General features: G+C 39.5%; 2 protein-coding genes across 2 annotated transcripts; one reads left to right on the top strand and one right to left on the bottom strand.

Moving 5' to 3' along the window:
* Positions 1-683: 683 nt before the first annotated feature.
* cdc73 (cell division cycle 73, Paf1/RNA polymerase II complex component, homolog (S. cerevisiae)) lies at positions 684-21903 on the bottom strand. Its single transcript, XM_053329617.1, has 17 exons — positions 21773-21903; positions 20974-21079; positions 20712-20781; positions 20455-20517; positions 20191-20243; positions 19743-19831; positions 19319-19532; positions 16225-16323; positions 15086-15164; positions 14339-14403; positions 6423-6480; positions 4222-4257; positions 4013-4100; positions 2688-2849; positions 2086-2186; positions 1818-1959; positions 684-1684 (listed from the first exon to the last, which is right to left on the bottom strand). The coding sequence occupies exons 1-17, from the start codon at positions 21901-21903 to the stop codon at positions 1648-1650; spliced, it is 1593 nt and encodes a 530-aa protein (XP_053185592.1). The 3' UTR covers positions 684-1647.
* LOC128368570 (beta-1,3-galactosyltransferase 2) lies at positions 9504-12109 on the top strand. The gene is made up of 2 exons (XM_053329419.1): positions 9504-9966; positions 10698-12109. Exon 2 carries the CDS (start codon positions 10835-10837, stop codon positions 12107-12109), a length of 1275 nt encoding a protein of 424 aa, XP_053185394.1. The 5' UTR covers positions 9504-9966; positions 10698-10834.
* Positions 21904-22616: the final 713 nt, after the last annotated feature.

The raw sequence follows: 22616 nt of genomic DNA, 5'->3' as shown, positions 1-22616 counted from the left end.
AAGTCATTCGTGGTTATGGCTACTAAACGCACATACTGAAGTGGAGCACAGTCTATGTACTGCACACATTTACACTCCCTTCTTGCCAAAAGTGACATCACTGCTTTCTTTAATGCTTAAAAGTATGAAAACATGTATTGTACATATAAACTTTGTAAAAACAAACAAACAAAAAAAACCCTACAGTATGTCATGAAATTTGTACAGCAGGTACGAACCTCTCGTCACTGTTTAAACTCAGCAAGGATGCACTGCACAGGGCTGAGGCCTACTTTGGGGGGGATCTTTTTTTTTTTTTTTTTTTTAAAGATTTTGTTGGCATAGACACCTTTTATTAATCAGTAGATTGACAGGAAACATGGGAGAGAGAGGGGGGTGACATGCAGCAAAGGACCTCCGATCGGGATTCGAACCGGGGTCGGCTGCGTATATGGCATGCGCTCTAACCACTCGACCACCTGCACGCCAGGATCTTTTTTTTAAAAGCAGCCAAGCAGCAGTGGTTGACTCGCAGCAGGATGTCATGACACTAAATTACCACCATGCAGTAAACAGGATGTTAAGCTGGGTATGAGGTACTGTATTCTCCCTTCATGTAAATCAACTGTTATACACAGATGGTGACAAATAAAGGGAAACCATTTACTATTACACCTTAATCATCATCTTACACATCAAACCACTCAATTATCTCTCTTTATTACAGTTTTTCCTCTCAATCCTCCTCCTGCTGCTGTCAACATGAAATGAAACAAAAAATAGTAATAAAGTGAAGATTAGCATCTACAATAGACAGCACACAGACATTTGTTTCTCTGAGGCTTTATTGTCTATTTTCATGTAATGAATTAAAGCAATAGTTTCTTTCGTTTCTCTCTCTCTACCACAACACCAACAAAGAAGAAAACAAAGTCATTGCATGACCGAGAGATGTGCTTAACAAAAAAACTGAACTAGGAACTGACTGCTTGACTGAGCACTTTATTGAGTCAGAGCAGTCGTTTTTGTCTAAAGTATTAACAAATCACTTACCTGTGTCACAGGTAGCTGTGTGACAGTTTTTTTTAATCATATATGTACATTAAGACCACAAACACCCGAAATAAAAAACAAAAAAAGTGATGAGAATGTCTTTCCCTCAAACTCGGTGGCCATTTTGTTTGTACCGAGAGTTGGTTTCATGTTTCTCTCAATCTTAACAGTTCGAGCTGAATTCACAATATCGCTCTTTGCCAAGGACAAAAATGCAAACCTCTTCTTCCTCCGTTGCGTTAATATTTCATTGAAGTTGTTTCCATGGTATGTTGCCTTTTAATATAAAACATATTTTGGTATTTTAATTTTGACTACATGAAAACATTAGAAAACAATAACAAAAACACAAAAATCACCTAAATCTCCTCTCCAGTGTCCAGAGCAACATATCCAGCGTATTGCATTAGGAGTCCTCGAAGAGGTGTTGCAGGGAGGAGTCCACTGGATACTTCGCCCTTCTTCTCCTCCCGTTACCGGGGGTGGGGGGATGTCATGGTAGGAAGATGGGATGGCAAGGAGGGGTTACCTCTGCACGAGGCGGACCGTTGAGAGATGGAAGGTCAAAGAATTCATCTGTGGGATTTTATCTGAGGTGGACGCTGTTATCTGGGCTCAAAACCTGAGGTGAGATTTGTGTTTCACCATGTATCTGATGAACAAGAAAGAAAGGAAGGAAGAAAGGTGAGGTTGTGTCAAAACGTCTTCAGGAATTATATCATTTAAAAAACAACAACAACAACAACAACAACAACAACAACTGCAAACTAATAAAGACTAAGTACCTGTCGAGGGTTTCCCAGAAGCGCAGGAAGACGGGCCGGTCCAGATGGCGCCTGTGGCGACTCAGCTCCAGGACGGTCACATCCCACTTCTGCACGTTGGGGTCTATCTTTGCCTCATCGTACTTCAAATGAAAGGCTCGAACTGAAAGGAGGGGACACACGTGAAAAATTCAAATTCAGCCAAATTATAAATAACATAACATATCCCAGCCACAAAGCTCATGACTGCTGATATTTTTAAAAATGCTTAACATTCTGTATCGCTTACTTTTGGCGAAAATGTCGACAGGGGATCCATCAGGCAGCAGCCACGGCCAGCCCTTGAACTGCCAGGCAGGACCCTGCACGAACACGGCCACCACCCGATCCCTGCAAGACACATCCGCAAGATGTTGTCAAAAAAATGCTGCTTAATATAACGCTGTGGTTTCACTGTTCAATGTGCCAACGTGTTTCTCTTTGAATGTAAAATGAAACATTATATATTAAACAACATCCTAAATTCTAACATGAGGAGGCCAGATTGATGCGACGGCATCCCTGGTACGACACCAAGCTGACAGGATGTAACATATAGCGCGTGTAACGGTTGCATGGACATTAAATATATGAGTAGAAACCACAGCACCCTCCTTTCCTGGAATAACTGTAAGTAGAAATATTTGTCAAAAACAAATGACTCAATCTGAGAGCCCCTCCTCAGATGGGTGTGTGACCTGAGGAGTGCCCACTCTTTGCTTTGACTGAGGCAAACTAAAATTCACTTTAAACGGTGGTTTCACTTTTTTTCTACCTTAAAACAATGCTTGCGTGCACACATGAAATATATGATTTTATTATTTTAAAAAATTGACCAGAAAAACTGCTTACCAGTCCTGTGGAGCCAGTTTGAGCGGCTGATCGATGATACGGTACGGTACGGTGACCGTGAGCGACGCGCCGCCGGGTTGGATCTGATCTTTGCGCCTCTGGAGCAGAACCTCATTGTCGCGCTGGAGGCCCAGCTTCTTCTTCTCTTCTGATGTGAGAAACCTAGTATGGAACAAAGTTTCTACTTTATAGGATTTCATTTTTCCATCGTTACATGTCTGTCCAATTAGAGCTTAGCTAATGTAACATGCATGTTGAGGCACTGTGTGTGGGACCGTAGTTTGGATTTGGAGTTTAAAAGGTTTTATCTTTATAAAATTGCCTTTCCACAACTAAAACTACACAAGCAAAGTGTTAGGAATGGATTCAGTCATGTGTCCAAACCAATTGATGCCTGATGGAGTGCAGGAATTCTGTCTCCTGGCCAACACAGGAATGACACTTAAAAACTGTATACTGGAAACCCTTTTCTCTCCATCAGCTTCTCATCATGAGCGATGGAGCTCCTACTTCAGTTAACATTGGAAGAGAATTGTTTGGTCTTTGATCTTCTCACTGGTTTGATGGTGAGGTCAAGCTCTTTAATGCCTTATGATGTTTTTTTAACTTCAACATCTGAAACCAGGACTTGTGTAATTTAATGTTGCAGGCTTCAGTATCTCGCAATCAGTTAGAATGAGGGGAGACATTGGCAGAATGTTAATTCTAAAACTACATCAATCCTCTAAAATGCTGATGTCGTACAAAAACAACATGCATCCACAACAGCAACATAACAGTGAAATCTTAAATAAAATATAGATTCTTAACTATCGTTCTCCTGTCAGTCTAACAGGAGTTTCCTTATTAGCCTTAAGCTGCCTTTACACATTATCAACCAATCCCCCAAACTGTGTGTTTAACCACCACAAGAGGTCTTTCAAACATAACTCCAAATCATTACAGAACATTTCTTGAATCTCATTATCTGCTATAGTTATGGGTTATAGTTCATTCTAAGCACAGATAATGTATTTTACTGCCAGTCAGTTGAATTATTGCAAAGGAAAACAACTGGCTTATACTTGCATACTGGGACACCTCCATTGTCATTGTATGATAACATTTAAAAAATCTTCAGTCTTACCAAACTAAGTTGTGATTACATGAGTGTTGTGTTATAAATGAACATTTTCAAAATGTTTAACTTCTGCCTCAGTATTAATGGTTTTGACATGACATTCTGAAGAGCAAAATGTTACATATTAATATTATTTCATTATGAAAACAGAACATAGATCAAAAGGGAAAAAAATTCTAAAAGTGTAATAGGAATATAAACCTACTTTAGATCCTGCAGGAGATCCTTAGCATTGAGCATTGTGATGAGTGAGGTGGTGGCAGCTGGGATGATGACGATGGGTGTCCGAGACCCTTTTGAGAGATTTATTATTAAAGTCTGGTTAATTGGTTTATAATGCGAAACATGTATTGTACAGTTGACAGAATTTTTAATCAATCCTAAAAACACAGTAACTGAATGAAAGTGATTTACCTTTCTTCTGATTTGGTGGAGGTCTGGCTTGTGAAACTAAAAGAGAAAAAACAAGAAAAGTGCCTTTATGTGTAAATACAAACGTGTAGATATCACCACCCGCAACCCAGAAATAGAGACAGCTTAGCTGCAGTGCAAATGTGTGAGCGTGATGTTATCAGCTTAGCAATTTCCACACATACACACACTGATGCTGCTTTGTTATACTCTTGATTCTTAAAAACAGGAAAAGGCTGCGGAGGATCAGTCTTCTCTGAGGAATTAAACAGACAGGGGATTCTACTCCAAACAAAAGTCCCTTTCACAGAGGCAGTTTGATCCAGAAATCATGTGCATATTTTCGACAGTATGGTCATGTGTAAATATGTCACGCATGGCAAAAGTTGCCATTACAGAAACTGTGACAGTTTAAACAGTTTTCTGCTTAAAACTGGCTCAAGAGCCTTGTGATTTTTCTTCTGCAAAAACAGAGAATAATTCATGAAAAAGTTCCCACTTATAAATTGTATCATTAATGTAAGTCACTCCATTTGCTTTTAGGCAGTTCAATAATCAGATTTCAGGTCCATTTAAAACACAAAACTGTTCAAAGGTAGATTTTTACTTTTCTGCATACTAGGGGTGTGAGGAGATTAAAAACGTGACGATATTTCTCATCGAAGTGAATATTGTCTCTTGAAGCTATAATTAAGGGGCGCACCAAAAAAAAAAGAAAAAGAAGATGATTGGTTTTCTATCGCTCATTCACTCGTTATGTCTTCTTTTTATAATGTCACATGTGGATCATTAACCTTGTTGAAGCTTGCTGAAGACCTCAGGTTTCTACACTGAGAGCCTGAAGTAGGAGGAGCAGATAATCTAGCGCAGCTGTGGAAGCCTAATAATGGCAAATTATAACACTATTTATAATTTGTTCTACTTGTGTATTTATGTGATACAGGATTTGTGCAATTTACTTTTATTTCTGTTTTTTTATTAGCAATATGATATAATTTGTGATCACTGGATTCTTTATTTAATTTATATTCATATATTCTACTCTTTGAAGTTTATGAATTTACTTTTTAATATTTGTGATTGTATCTAACTTTTGTATTTATGATTGTTATTAGAGATGTATCGGCCGATACCGAGTACCGACACCGATACCAGTGTGTTAAAAAAATCGATAAATAAATACATAAAATAAAATCATACTACGCCTGCATGACTGTGATATGATTATCATTGTGGTAAAGCCTGGCTCAGGTTAAACCCTTTGTAAAACATGAATGAATACAGCCAATGGAAGCCCATTTATTTTTAAATAGAACAGTATGAAACAGTAGTGCAACAGCAACTTAACTAAATCCACTGTGAAGTACTGCCAAACCGCCGACATGATGCGCTAACGTTAGCTCCTTGTTACAGGCGTCAGGTGATCAGTTCTTCTTCACCCCTCTAAAAAAGCAGCTGTCGATGGCAGCACAGCGCAACTGTTTTAAGAGCAGCGAAGAAGAAGTGTGTCAGAGCTAACGGAGCTAACCAGTAAATAGATTCCTATTTCTGCCTGGACTCCAGTACTCGCCGATACCGATGCCAGCATTTTCGGCAGTATCAGAGGCATTTCCAATACTGGTATCGGAATCGGAACAACTCTAATTGTTATTTCCGTTAATACCAAAATTATCCATCTATAAAATATCTATATGGGGAAACCTTTCACAGTGCTGCATACTGCATATGATAATTATATATTTAGAAAGTAGAACTAAAGTGATTCATTACAACATAATTAGTTAAAACATTTCAAAATGCATCTGCATTATTTCCATTTTGTGAATTTCAAATAAAAGAACAGTCATGTATTTCCTTATTGAACTTTTCTTAAAAATAGTTAAAATCTCGTTGAACCCAATACCGTGTCTCGTCTCGTGAGCTGAGTGTATCGTCACACCCCTAATGCGTACACATTTTGTTAAATTTACCTAGGAGACATAAAAGCGCTCACTAAGCACTTTTCTTTTTGGTTTACGTCAAACTAACAAATCATCAAGGGTTTGTGGTATTATGCTCAATTCCTCCTCCTGCCACAGAGATAACATGTACACTCCAAGATGTGCAGAGTCATTAAACAACTGCAGCAACCTGCAACCTTTACAAAAACACTAAGCAGACATTATGCATGGATTGTACGTAAATACCTTGAAATGAACACTAACCTGGACGTGGGACAGGCTGCAGTGCTGGGGTCTGGGCCTTGCGAGCAGATGCCCCTTCCTGGAAAACACACCAAAGGTCATATTCAAAAACCAAACTAAATGTCTTTTAGGCGAAGCAATTTCTGCCATTTTTGATGGTGTACATATGAATCCAAACCCGCAACAGTTGAATGCTGATAAATGGTTCTGAAGAAGATTTTTGAGACTAAAACATTAGTGGAGTACAAGGAGAAAAAGAGGATTAAGAATAAAGTTGAGTAATGGGAAAATGTGAAAGTTCCATTTAAAGGCTGTGACCCTTTTTCTATGGAGATTTCTCCTCAGAAAATGAGATTCTTTACTGCTCATCCTCCACTCACCCGCAGGTCACTATTGATCCCTTGTGGAGAAGTGAATGTGTGTGTGTGTGTGTGGTGAAAAAGAAGGAGGGGGGCTGTAAGAGGGAGGGAGGGAGCGGGTGGGGTACTGTAAAAGTCCCATTCTAGCAACAATCCAGTGAATCATGCTGTGACATTCCCGCAGGCTGGACCTGGCTGACTGTGCTGACGATGACGTTTGTCGAGTGCCAATTCTGTCAGACGCTGCTGTGCTTGATGGCCAGTCATTATTCCAAAATTCAGATGGTTATATCATAAATGAATCAGAGTTGAACAGAAATGTCCACGTAATACACTTTTGATGCTAATTAAACACAATTTACGATCTAGAAGGCAGAAGGATCCAAGCACATAAATCAGAGCTGCTGCACAATGTGGGAAAGAACAACAACATCTTACATTTTTGCTGACAGAACTGACAGAGCTGTTAGATTATGGTCACATTTGATTTTATTTATTCACGTTACATAATGGGGGGGCTTTCACATTTATCAACCTGTCCCTAAATGTTAAACGTAATGTTTAAAAATCTAAAAAGAGTTAAAAAGCTTGGGAGTGTGTGTGTAGTTTTCGTTATCATGCCTCTAAAATAAAGGATTCAAGCCACGGTTCCTTTGTAAAAAATAATGAGTGTGTGTGAATTTTTCATAGGATTCATTTACACTGTCCTCCAGCATCAGCAATAAGAACTGTTCTGAAGGAGCCCGAAAGCCTCGTTGTCCCGGTGCTGTCCGCTGATGGCAGAAAACTTCAACCCCTGCCAATGCAAGCAGCTGTGAGCACAAAAGCTCTCAGCTGAGGTCATCAACACAATGTCAGCACTTTTACAAGAATATCAATTAAAAAAAAAAAAAACAGCCAAACCTCAAATATTAGCAGGCTCCAAGGTCTTTTGATGGGCACCAAATTCATTTCCTACCCCCCTCCCTTCCCTCCATCCCACTAGCTGCGGGGCAGAGTCTATCAGCAGCACTGCAGGATCACTGTCAATTACAGAAAAACTGCTTGTCTGCAGCTCAGCAGTAGCAGCAGCAGCAGCTCTGGTGCTTGTGATTCCTCTCCAGTCATATTACGCTTTGCACCAAGAGATGATCCACATTACAGCTTTACAATACGGTATTTAAAGGATTACAGGGTGTGAGCAAACATCCATCAAGGTCTTTCCAGGTAGATGGAAGATATTAAATTGATGCAATCTTGTAAATCCAAGAAATCAGTTTACTGGGTGGCTATGTTTAGCATCAGGAAGAAAAGGCTGAAGGGGAGTTTAATAGTTCCTGTGACTCGTTCAAAAGTTGAAATGACATATGTAGCTGAAAGTGAGCAGAAGTAATACAACTTTAAAGTAGAAGAGGTGTGAAGAGGATTGAAAGATTTCTCTCATTCGCTTCCATATTACAAAATTATGGGGGGAAAAAAACCTTCAAAAAGTAGAAAGTGTAAAAATCATTGTATTAAATGTATTCAATCGCTGACAACATCTGAATGTCAGGTAACCTGCATGTGAGGGGTAAAAGAAGTTAGCGCTGGCGGACAGCACTGAGGTGAAACCAGCTAATAAAACTGAGTGTTTGTTTTTACTATGCAAAGTAGTTAGAAGGAATACCAATAAAAACATACAGGAGAGGAAGAAGTTGAAATAATAAGAAGGTTAAAGAACAACCGTGTGGATGAACAGATAAACATCTGACATGACTAAAATGTGTGTCACGTTCAGTTCCTGATAATTAGTATTTTTAGATATTGTGTAAGTGTTGCCTAATCAGCCTGACCAGTTAGACTCCATTGAATCTCACACTGTGTCCATTTAGTGACCCTTAAAAAACATTGTAGCTTGTGAACACCAGTAAGTCTGTTCAAACAGCTGCTTTTAAAAATGCTCTTTAATAAGAAGACAGAACACATATTTCCGTTAGTCTAACTTGTGCTATTATGAAGAACACTGCACTCCAGCATACATGCCGCTATTGTCAGAGCGTTTAATTATTCCCTTTGGCACACACGCAGCAGAAAAACACAAGCACCCCTCTTCTGTCACCCTTCTCCCAGTCCTGCTGTGGTAGAATCAAATTACAAGGCCTGAATATGAAAATTCGGGGGTGCAGACTACCACGGCTGAACGAGCACAGCAGAATTGTTTTTAATTATGTGTTTTCTACTCAGCATAAGCACAGGAGACTGGCGCGTTTACTGCGAAGAAATGACCTGCGCTGTCCATCAATTGCGCGGGTAAAAATCAGATTAGGCAATCAGCAGCCCTTAAGAATGTGTGGAGGCAGCGACATGAAGGCTTCTTCCCTTCTCCTCTTGATTCACAGCACGTCAAATTGAGATAATGCTTTATTCCTCTTTCTGGAGAGTGGGCGTGAATACAAATAGGTCAGGAACCCAATCCCCCTCCCCTCCTCTTTTAAACAGAGCAGGCAGCAACAGCAGCAGAGACGGTGTGACGTGGTGGGAGAATGTGCTGCCACCAAGCCTGGAGCTGCCTTTCAGAACAAGCATGTAACTCATAGCGCTCCCTCTTGTTCATCTCCCTCCTCCCCCGCAGCTTTCACTCCTCTAAGCCTTCACACAGGCGACGGAACGACAGCGCAGAGCAGAGCGTGAGGGGCTGCTGAATGAGGAGGTTGAGGGGAGGGGAAATGTAAAGGGAAAAAAGAATAAAAAGGACAGGGACGCACACGGACAGGAGGCAAGTTAACGTGAGGGCATGTGAATTGAAGAGGAAGTGGAAACAAGGACGAGCGTAAAGGCTGAACCAGCAGAGAAAAACGTGAGGCACCATCCATCTATTTGCTGCTGCTGCTTCGATATGCAGAAAGAGAGGGGGGACACTGAATAGCTGCAGCTAACTGTCAACTGTCAAGCGGCGGCAGCAGCAGCAGCAGCAGCAGCATCGAATCCTCTGGGGACAATGCGCCAAGGCAGATGGAGAGACTGCAACACTGGAGCTCCGACACATGTCCTGCCCATGCAACGCACACACAGACACATTTTGCTCGCGTGTGGCAGCTAACTACTCGTGCCTGAAGAGGACTAGATATCCAATGTATCAACTGACAGAAAAAGAGCATGATGCGTTAGCCGTTTTAGTGGGAGTGGATGAGCACTACCTCCGGGAACGATGGATGCCAGCAAGAGAAGAGGACATAGATTAAAAACAGGTGAGCTTATGCTATGAAATGCAAACACACGACACTATGCTCAAGACAAGAAGAAAGCTTTAAAATGCAGGTGATGTGTACTATACAGGATGTGATAGGTGTGCCTTTTCAAAAAGGAAACAGTCCTTACTATTTCTGTTGTAGCATGTGAAACAAAAAGACAGCTGACTAGTCTTTTCTGTGCTTCTGTGAGTGCCCACGGACCGCTCTTTGTCTTTTGGTGTTCATTAACATGGTAGTGTGTAGCTCAGTGCAACATAAAAAAAAAAACTGACACCACACTCCACACTTTAGGGTGCTATCAGTATGTAAAACACACAAGCTGTAATTTTAAGAGCCATTCGTAATCTGGAGCCAAAAAGGAACAGACTTTGCAAATATGCAAAACTGAAATGAAAATGTTATGTTTTTTGCAACATGACACTAATACAAAAAAGTCATGACTTGAGCATTATGCTATCAATCAACTGCATGCATGAGTCGTAGCAAGGAGGAAAATATTCATTCTTAATTTACCGTTTTTGATTTTGCACTCATGAATATGTTAATATTCATACACTAAAAGTAATATGGGAAGGGCAAAGCTCTTTTATAGGTCAAAATGAGAGCGTCAAGAACACGATCATATTGATTGATTGACGATTGGTAATTTAGATCTTAATGTACGTTGTACCATAATGAGTGGTGTCTATCTTAACGCTTGAATATATCCTTTTCTCTCCCATCTCCAGGCAATAACTTGGCGTGCAATATTAGAGCAAACTCGCACCTTACAGCCCCTTAGGTGACCCATAACATACTCGTAATCGTCCAGGGATCAAGACCTGGTCAGAAGCTGTGGACGATCTGCCTCAGTGCTGCCAGAAGCATGCAGTGGAGACGACGCCACTGCTGTACGCATACAGCTAAACTTCTCTATCTTCTCTCACTGCTGGGTGTGCTGATCTTTCTGGTTCATCAGGTGTGGCTGCCTAAGCTCAATGGCATGCCGTGGTGGAGAGGCCATCCCGTGGTGTACGGAGGTGGAGCGCTTGACACCATCAAAGCCAGATGGAACGTGAGCTCCCAACATTCAATGTGGAGGTTTGTGATTGTTCCTCAGCCCACTTTCAAAGCTGAAGTGAACATCAGCTTGCACAGGATGGAGGTTGTCTCCCCAGCTCAGGGAGACCCAAGTTTTGAGAACTCTCTGGTGGCCAACACTAACCAAAGTGAAGAGGGAGACCTCGGTGGCACAATAACTCAAGGGCCATTCCCTTACATCATCAACGAGCCAGACAAATGCATGGAAGGCAGACCTACTCCATTTCTGGTGCTGCTGATAGCCACCGAGGCTCGGCAGGTGGAGGCGAGGAATGTCATACGACAGACGTGGGGGAATGAGAGTGCGGCTCCGGCTTCGGGGTTCATCCGCCTCTTTCTGCTTGGGAAAACAGAAGGAGAGCTGGGACTTTTACAGCAAAGGATGCTCGAAGCAGAAAGACGGAGGTATCATGACATCATTCAGCAGGACTTTCTGGATTCCTACAAAAACTTGACCATAAAAACGTTGATGGGAATGAACTGGGTGGCGCTGCACTGCCCACAGGCCAGCTATGTCATGAAGACAGACAGCGACATGTTTGTCAACACGGAGTACCTCATCCACAAGCTGCTCAGGCCAGAACTGAAGCCCAGGAGGAACTACTTCACAGGCAACAACATGAGAGGTTATGCCCCCAACCGAAATAAAAACAGCAAGTGGTACATGCCCCCCGAGCTGTATCCCAGTGACAAGTATCCCACCTTCTGCTCCGGGACTGGTTACGTTTTCTCCGGAGACTTGGCGAGGAAAATTTACAGGGCGTCTCTGACTATCCGACACCTGCATCTGGAGGATGTGTATGTGGGCATATGCCTGGCCAAGCTCCAGATTGAGCCCACGCCACCGCCAAATGAGTTCCTATTCAACCACTGGCGGGTGTCTTACTCCAGTTGCAAGTACAGTCACCTCATAACATCACACGGGTTTCATCCCAACGAACTACTTAAATACTGGCATCACCTGCAGAGCAACAAACACAATGCCTGCATCAACACATTAAAGGAAAGAGCAGGAAGGACACACAATAGCAGGGTGAATGGAGAGAAAGCAGCTCAGTGACTGAAAGAGTTTACAATTACACTCAAAATCAAATGATTTATATATGAGCACATCCCCCTCTTTCTTAACTTCATATCAAGGGACTGGTTCACATCTGTACAGGAACTTATACAAATGTGACTTCTGCAAAAACGTGCTGAACGGATGCTTATTTTGTAAAACAGATAAAAAGCGTTAATATGTCTTGTCTTATAACGTTTCTGTACACAGTTCTATTTTACAAAAGAAAAAGTGAGTGTTTTACTTTTTCTACTACTGCTTTCTTCTACTACTACTACCACCATCTACTGTGTGTCTTTTATATATTTATAAAGACACATGCTCAAAATAGAGTGAACAGGGTAAAATGCAAATAAACACTTCAAAGTGTATCAAATAGTCAGTGAAGTCAATTTGAACATGACATCAGCTACTAGAGATGGTTGCAGACAAGCTAGCTTCTCCTAAATGTACTTTAAATGGTCCTAATATGAAATAATATATTTTTTCGATATTACATTTAAAAAAGTAAAGTTGTCTCACATTTGAGGACTTTACATATGACAAGAAGTCAGAAAGAAGAGCAGGCTACTTGTGTACAGGCGAACATACTGCCTTGAAAATATGACTTTAACATCATAGTGATAAAGAAACTGGTAAGCATATAAGTAACATGTGTTATCATAAAAATGATAAGAGGGTCAGGATTTGATATTAAGGCTCGTCCGCTTGTCCAGGACAAGTGGATTTTTTTTGTAGGGCAAGTTCAAAGTCAATTAAAAAGAAAAAAAAAGTGCATCTTCATATTATGTGCAGTATTTTTGCCCTATCATCGCCTGTTGACCCACCTCAAACAAATATATACAAATGTTAGTTCAGAGGCTCACACATCAACATTGTTTAGTCGCCTCTGAAATTTACATATAGTGTGCTTTAGTACTGTTTTATATTGCATTGCAACGCTTTGGCTTTGTATGAGGAACAGAGACAGCTGTTACTATTAACATGGACCAACAAACCACAAGCAGTTATTGTTACGCCAGTCTTAAAAAAGAAACACACATCACATTAACTGATGGGCAGCATTAATATTAATATCAGACAAAAAACAACTGAGTAACTAACCCTAACCCTAGCTGGAAAAGTCCTTCAGTGAAGCTAATGTTTTTTTTAATTGACAGTGTAACCATCCAGTTAATCAAACATAATAAGTGCTGCTATTTTACATTACAGTAATGTTAATGTAGCTGGACTGCTGATGCACTATATGTTTGTCCACAATTACTATGATTAACATAAGCTAAAGTTCTGCTTCACGCTCTGTCAAACTTTTGAGTTTCACAGAATGTGCAAACCAATTCAAACTTGAAGCAGCCGAGGCATCAGACTGTGGACAGACATTAACAAATTTAACACAGGAAGTAGAACAAACCTGCGTGACTTACAGCTGCATCTAGATTAATTACTGTTCTGGTAAATATTTTTAAAGGCACAATCTGTTATTCAAATGTAAACTAAAGGACATCCTAACAAACAAAACACAAGCACAAGATTATAACCTGCTCTAAAAAGGACTTATAGACTTAGTACAGGCATTTACACTACATAACTCTATTAGCACGTTTTCTTAAGCTGTTAAAAGGTTGAGTTCAATGTCTGCTATAAACACAAAACCAAAATTGACAGTGTCAGTTAAAAAGGAAGCACAAAATGCTGACGCATCATTCATCTGGCTGATTCATGTATAGGCCAAAGTGTTGTCTTGATCTGGCTTTAAATCTGAGAAAATGTATTTCCCATGAGTCAGTTAAGGTATTTTGTTATATTACAAACACTCTCTATATTAATGATCATATAGCTGGTGTTAGAATTGAGACGTATTGGTTCATCTATCTGTCCATGAAGCCTATGTTTATAGTGTGTTTTGTAAATAAATATTTTTTATATTTATTTACCTGTTTTATGTGTACTTGTGTCATTTCTGCTCAGTGTGGAATATACATAGACACAGACAACTGCCTTACTGAGCACATCTATGATGACACTGTAGCCACCATGACACATCTTCCCCCCGTGACTAAACTAGTGGTTTGATAATCAGGGTCGCCTTGTAAAACGGAAAACCGTTTTAGTGATACCAGCAACTTTGTTTTTCAATAGACTGTCTTTCCGGATGTGTGTTGTGTGCTGTGTGGTCTCCTTTGTGGTCTCCTTATGACACTGTGAGCAAAACAGTACAATCTCTCTTACCGTCACTGACTTCAGAGTCATGCCGTGATAGGTTCCCATGGTGTCGATCTTGAAACCCTCCGTTTCTAAGAAAACACAGAGCGAGTTGCAGATTACTGGCAGAACAGAATTGGTCCTTTCCAAAAGAAAGTAAGCCTGACTACATTTAATGCCCAAATATTGTTCGACAAGTTTGGACCTTTCAATTCTCTGTGTCCCTACTTAAATCAACTTATCTTAATGGTTGAATTTATCTATTAAATTCAACCATATCTCTATTGTTTTGTCAAAATATGGCATCTTCGCTGTATTGATTGGTTGGTTATTGTAATGTTTTGGCGAGGCGATGTACTCTGCATACATTTATATCCTCCATTAACATGTGATTCTCCTTGTCCAAGTATGATATCCAGACACAGATCACATGTTCATACCAGTCGTAAATGTGAAACACATGTCTGGTGATGGGCTCTGTAAATAGCAATTACTGGATGCTCGCCATCAATTATTCCTAAAATAAATCCTGCTATTTCATCCGTAGGTCACTGAGACTTCACCTCCACATTTAGAAATACAATACAACAACTAGTCAACAACAACTCTAGCCTCTAAGGTCTTCATTGAATAGAAGATATTACAAGTTGAGGAATGACTGACTGATGACTGGTCCAGCATCTTGGTATTATTGGTATGCATTTACAGTCACAGGCAAACTCCATTATGACAGTTTAAGACTAAAATCAGCCACCAAAGCACAAAGAAACTCACCCTCTTTTCCTTTGAATCGCTCCTGATCGTATCTGTTGTAGGCAGCGGGGACAGGCTGCTTGTTCCTTAGGGACGGGTCCTGGAGATGATATGGAATAACACAACTAATTACATGTGTTACACGTGTCTAAACACTCTCTCACACACACAGTCAAAACCTTAGAAGCCATTTATAGACTCTCCTCTGTAGTGAGGTGTTAAACAGCTACTGGGCTTTTTCACACAACCCTAAACTTTATGTCAAGCTTTTTTGTATTTTTTTTTTTTTTTAAGAAATGTGTCCAAGTCATGTCCTTAAATTGACAACATTTCCTGTCAGTGACTTCAATAGCTTATAATGTAAAAATACATCAACAAAAAAAACAAAAAAATAAGTGCTGAAGAGCTCATCTGTTGTTGGTATACACTGGAGGTCGACCGCTGGTGGATTTTTAAAAGCTGTGGAAACTATTTTTATTCTCTGAGCAATGTTTTCCCCTCTAAAGTCAGCCAAAGGAGATTGACACTAAAATGGAGGAAACAGGACATGTCTACAATCTTTCCAGGAAAAGCGTGCCCTCCGCTTGAATTTCAATGCTTGTGGATGCGTTTTATGACTTCCGCCACCCCATAGGATGTCTGAGTCAGCTGAGAGAAGTTTTGAAATAGAAGAAGTGGAAAAATAATAAATTCCTCTGTTGTTGTTGTACATTGCAGTAATTGTTGAGGTTGCACAAAACTAGTGGGTTTTAGCAGCAGAAAAAATATGCTTACAGACTGTAAGCAACAAATACTGCTGTGTTGTGTCTGTAAAGTGAGCAAATATAGAAACTGCTGGTTATTCTGGCTGAAACATATTTTGGGTCAAATTTAGCCAAATTCTAATGACCATATTTGTTGACAAACCAGAGACAGCATGCTTTCAGTACAGCAGCAGTAGATATAAGGCTAAACAGCTATCATCCACTATCTGAGCCAAGTTCTGCCAATACTAATAGTTAGTAAAACATCATATTGGCACTGATTAGTCAACCTTTAATATACACAACCCATAAATCATATGTTTTGATTGATGCCTGATGCATTTTAAACAACCTTGAAAATGTGAAGGAGCTGGAATTTATCGTGTATATAATGTAGACAGAAGAAGACATTTTCACCACTTGAGTAGTGTTCTGTGCTGGTCTTTGCTCTGGTGCTCGTCCCTCTTCTCTGGCTTTCACTGACTGGAGAATGGCAAAGATGTTCTTGGAGAAGTTCTGCAGAGAAGTGATACAGATACAGATTTGATGAGTTGCACAAAAAAGTAACTAGAAAAAGTAGGGGTTAACACCACATAAAACTTTTTTGAATTTCAGTTCTGCTCATCAGTTCCTACGTTACAATACCTGCCAGGATGTGTTGTAGGTGACTACGTCATAAAGCAACATGCAACAGCCATTAAGCCCAAATTAGGGTTTTAAAAAAGGTATTTCATACACATTTATTTCACATGGTGTTACTCTCTTTACTTCAGTCTAATTTCTAACAGTCAGCTATTTTTGATTTGGTTTGGTCACAGGCAGGTGTTGTACATTGCACTGAATGCACTTCACATTTTGCTTCCATTGTTGTTTGGGCATTCTGAATGTAGAATAAAGATATTTTTTGTTACCTAAACATTGGTTCCTCCTTTCTTCATCTTTAAGAAATCAAAATGAGGAATTGATAAGCAGAACCGGAATCGAAATCTATAAACTTCAAAGGATACCCAACACTAACAAGAAGCAAAACAACATCAGTGTTTCAGGAAATCTAAAGATGGAGGCAGTAACATAACCTGGTCTCTACACTACGAGCCTCACACCCGTCTGCTTTTATTGGCTGGGGGGCTACAAAAACACTGCTTAAAAGTTCATGCCCAAAGTGTGCTGAACACAGCAAAAATAATGAGGAAATACAGGTAGAGTCTCTGCAGATACATACATCACCACATATTTCTAGTGGTTCAAGAGTAAAGATTGAGAGGGATTACTTCTGTATGAATCTATACACTGGTTTTAAGGAATATGCTGCATAGTAGGCTATAACTTTCAAGTTGGCTATTCAATATTCTATAGAAAAACAGTGTGAGTACTGCCATCTACAGGCACATCAGAGCTTTAGTATAGTTTTATGAGGCAAGCCGTTTTATGTAATACTATTCTTTACCAAAAAGCACATGCAGAAACACATCAATCATTGTAATTGAACTGCATATAACTGGATATAGCGTCTTCCAAAAACTCACTCAGACTTAAGGTAGCGTGATATCAGCTCAGTGTGAGAAGCCCTTCCATTCAATTAAATGCCTTTATGCAGCAGGAGTGTCATCGCATAGGGCGTAATAAAAACAAACCAAAACATAACAAAAAAACTGTGGTTCTCCGACAAAAAATTTAACGAGATTCAACTTTTCCCAGAACACAACCCTACTTCATCTGACAGATGACTGCGTTGGCCAATCACATATATGCAAGTACACATTCCTGGTGGATTACGTGAACCCTGTATTCAACTGTTTATCACAGATCATGATGAAAGATAAAAACAGTTGCCTCAGTGATTTCTAGAGTTGTAAAATCCTGTCTGGGTTTTACAAACTGCTGTGCAGCATTTTGGCTTCTGAGAAGCCTTTAAATGCATGAATCTGTAACTCCAACATGATTTCCTTGATAATATTTCATTGTCTCACCAGTACCTCAAACAACACGCCCCACCACTGCAGCTCTTTGTACTGTTTTATCGCAAGGCTGTTTCAATCTAAATACATGGAATATACACATTTCAGATTAAACTGTCTATGTATACATTGAATGATTTATATCCCAACAGAATAATCTCTCCAAAAACATATTGTTCTGTCCTCACTCAGTGTTGTCCCCACGAACGTATACTCAGCTATACAGACAGCTAAACACTCTCTTAACCAAACTCCAAGGAACAGGCCGATGTGTTGATTTTGGCAGTTTAATCAGGATAAAGTGTGAAACTGTAGACAAAACAGATATACACAAATGAAAATGTTGCATCAATATACAATATAAGAAAGCCAAATATTCACTAAAACAACATAATATCTCCGTAGGCAATGATTCTGCAAATAAATGTCTGATGAAAAACACACTGATTGAGATACATACAGAAATTAAGCAGGAGTGTGTTCTCAGAACCAAATATATCATAAAAAATATGTGGTTAATAAATAAAGTCTATCATTGTTACTTTTTCAAACTAATAATGATGCACACATGTTACTTTATATGAACAAACAGTGTAATTTACAGATGATGCCATGTATAAACTATTAAGGCGAGGATGGCAACAGATGAGCGCAGGTGGCTCCCCCTGGCAATATCTTGAGAGAAAGTGAGCTCTAAAGGAATTGACTTCAGAGGAAGTGACTCAATTTCCTGTTTCTAGGGCTAACACAATAAAATACACAAAACAACCACTAGGGCGTGATAACTGCAATACAGAGCAGATCTGGTTCCATCACACATATAAAGACGAACATACAGGCTTCCCACTGTTTTCGTCAAATAATTTTCCAGGACGTTTCCAAGACATTTTCAACTGCTACATTACGACAGACAACTGATCACAGCATACATTAATCTGTGTTTCCCACAGACGGTGTGATCACTGTCTGACTCTGTAGGGGGATCTGGGGGCGTGCACCCTTGGAAGAAACTTTTGTACATCTTTAAGTCGAATGCATCATTCTGGTGCAATCTGAGAGCAAAATTAAGAGGTTGTGTATACACATATATAAATAAAAGCAGAGAAGAGCTGTACCTTAATGTTTTCCAGGACATGTGGGAACCATGACATACCAGAGTCCTTGAATGGCCCAGCAAAAACCCAGATGTCACTGGATTATCTTGTGATACATACAGATTGAAAATTGTGCTTTTGCTGCCATCTAATGGTAACATTTTTCACCTTGCTACACATAAGATATTTTTATATCCTAGTTTGTTATGTTTAGTAAAATGTGAAAGTTGGTATGAAACTTAAGTGCGGTTGAGAGAAATCTTGGGTACTTGAGCATGAAGGAACCTCAAGGACCCAAGAATTGAAATGTGATAGTTGAAACTTTCAATCTACAGAGGTTTTTGCAACAATGCTTTCCTGGAAACTGTTAAAATAATGTTGTAATCCAGAGAGAAAGAACAGTGCTTGCAAAGAAGAACCACTGTGATTGAATATCATTAGCTATAAGTGGACTCTGACCTTCCCAGTGCTCTGGAGAATGGTTGTCCTGGTCCTCCAGACCCTCTCTCTGCTGACGATGTCTCTGGTGACATCTACTTCAGCGTCCACAAAGCTTCTCTGCTTCAGGGTGATGTCATCATCCAGATCTGTTTTGATGGTGGAACGTTTCTTGGCCATAATCTTGGCTTTGATGGCTGCAATTTTCTCCACTGACATGGCCTCAGACAGGGATCTGGAGGAGGAAGAAAAAGGTTCTTATTATAAATACACTAAGGAACCACAGGTATTATTATACAGAAAAAAGATGATACTGAAATTGCATTAACGTTGATCAATCTTTACTTATGATACAATATGCTGAAAGAAATTATAACTAAATAATTAAGTATGGAGAGGTTTTTACTTCACTCAAACAGCATATTATAAATAAATGAAGTTATACCTGATCTGGTCAGTCTGCACAATGCCCTCTTTGTGGCCCTCCAGACGGGCAAGCAGACGCTCCTTGTCAAGACGCACTCGTTCCTCATCCTTAGGGGGCAAACAGAGTGCACACTATTAGCAAACTAAAAATTAAACATGTGACGTTTGTTTGTCACTTACAGTCAATACATTATTTTGAATATGAAGTGATGTAAGTAATGACTGTAAGATTCATTAGTCTTCCTGTGGTATAATTAGCACTTATAATAATTTATTACAGATTATTCTCTATTCACATTCATACATTTCAAATGTAATGAAATCTGTTGATTTACACTGTCCACTACATGGAAGCACATGGTTATCCATTCAACCACTGTTCCTTTTACCTTGTATGTAGGTGATATAAGGTCACAAGTGTTGTTAATTAACCAACTTTTAGCAGAGAGTATTTCATGTCAGTTTACCTCAATCCTTGGTTTTTTGGCTTCAGAGGATACCTCATCGGCTGCTCTTTTGACTAAAACAACAAAACAATGCTATTATCAAAGTGTGAAAAGCTCATTTGCATCATGTACAAACATTCTTGCCTGAAATGCCATTTATTTAATTTTTAAAAATATGTGAAAACATGTCAGAGAGGAGCCCTTACAAGAGACACAATATAAGTATTTTGTTGTCATCTCAGTTTTCAATAACAGCAGCTCATCATAAAAAGGAGGTGAACTAACCTTGCGTTGGCCTTTGCAAACCTATTTCTATAGGCGCACTTCTGTCAATACTGGTCGACGTAGCTGCGAAGAAAAAAATGTGAAACTTCATTAACATTCTTACTTGTAGGGCTTTATCAATTAATGTGATCATGATTATGTTGAAGAGAATCAAAATCTACAAATCAACACAACAATGTACACATGCGGAAACAAACTGTACACTGCCTAAAGGTGACAGTAGTATAATGTACATTCACAATACAAGCAATACTTACAACTCTCGCCATTGAGATATGACAGCAAGCCCTTTCGATCAGGTCGTCTGACAACAGGGATGTTCTCTGTCTATAAACAACACACAACTTTGTCACCCAAAATACCTTCAGGGCAAATTGTGAAGAAATTTAAAAGATGTTATACAAAACCAAAGAAAAAGAGAAAGAAATAAAAAAAAAAGGCTGAAATAACACATCACAATAAGTAATGTGCTGACACTGACAGAATATGGCATAATGATCATTATTCCACAGGACTTACTGCAGCTCTTCGGACATAGGACGGATGCGGGAGATGCACATTGTTGAGCAAAAACAAGATAGAGTCCAAAGTATAGTACTCTTTGGGCTGGCCCTCTTTGCCAGTTCTGAAGGTAGAAACACAAGCAAAGAACACCATAAATAGCAACCAAGTTTGTTACACCAGCTTAGCAAATGATTAACATGTACATAGACGGCTTCAGGTGGCACGTTAAAGCTCGTCTAAATTAAATAGAATAAGTCTGGATTATGAAGTAAATACAGTTCATTACCTAATCAAAGTTACCAAACTCTGGTCACATAAACACGGAACAATCAACAGTTATTCGGCTAGCTAATAAACTAATGCTTGTACAACGCCATTACCTGCATATCGTTATCTAAGTGTGCGTTTTCACACTGTAAACAAAGCTTTTTATAGTCATGACTGTAATTTACTGAGTCTGTGGGAACCCAACTCATCGCTAGGCTTGACGTTACGTCGCTAACAAGTTAGCATCACATCTCTATAATAAGTTTAGCTGTGCGTCTCTCGTAAATACGTTGCAACTTTAAAAAAAAGCACACATTGACATGTATTAAATGTGGCACAAGAAGTCACTGGTCTACAGCACACCACTGAAGTACAACGCCAAAGTGACCAAAGAGTGTTTGTATTTTGAAGTACAACATCGAGGAGTTAGGTTAGCATCTTAGCATCTGGTTGCTAGCGAGCTTTCCGCCGTTAGCAGCACAAGGCACAGATTAGCTTCAACTGCAGGCCTACAAACAGGATTTATAGATGTTTGGCGCTGACATACCCCCAGATTATGTAGTTGGTCTTCACATTTTTCGGCCAGGAGAACTCCCCAAATATAACTTCATCTCCTTTAGCGACGATTTCTTTTTTCTGGATGTTATACTGACGAAGAACACTCAACACATCCGCCATCTTCACTTGTCTAGATGTAGAAGTGTGTTTGCGAGGCCCCCAGTTATCAACATCATGTGGCCTCGCCGGATGCCTGATGTGAGTGAAACTGCCTTTTTAAAAAAAAAAAAAAATTACAGACCAATTCCTCCTTGCTCACAGGACTATCTAAACTAGTTGTAGATGCTTTTTTTTTAAATGCAGGATTGTCAGGTATATTTCGACATTGATAAACGTAATTATGAATTAAGAGAAATCCTGGCTCAGCTCCAAAGACTTGTTAAAACACTTCCACCAGTTAGTGATGTGCACAAAAAGGAATTACAAAGTCATAGAAAGTCAAGATGTTCATTTGAAATCACATGAAAAACACAGCAATATTTGAGAGCAGCAAAGTGTTTATTAGGGTCTACATTGCCACTACAATCAATTACTTAGATGTTAAGCAATATGGATACAACAAACATAATGGGAAAAGAGTTAACCATAGTGATGAAACACTTGTGAACTATCAAACCTCATAATTACTATCTCTCGTGTCAGACTTTCAACTGCAAATGCTGTATCAACAATCATATATATATATTTTAGCTTTATAGTATTTTGACCTTTGGTCAAAAAGACAGCAGATATTGTCTTAACATTGAAAATGACAGTATCAGCATTGTGTGGAGAAAAACCCTTCACAGTAACATGGTCAGTTTATTTTTCTTCATTATGAATTACACAAGAAT

This window comes from Scomber japonicus, chromosome 12 (assembly GCF_027409825.1).
Source record: "Scomber japonicus isolate fScoJap1 chromosome 12, fScoJap1.pri, whole genome shotgun sequence".
Taxonomy (NCBI): domain Eukaryota; kingdom Metazoa; phylum Chordata; class Actinopteri; order Scombriformes; family Scombridae; genus Scomber; species Scomber japonicus.
The sequence above is the reverse complement of the archived record's forward strand: the minus strand, read 5'-3'. Positions and strand labels throughout refer to the sequence as shown.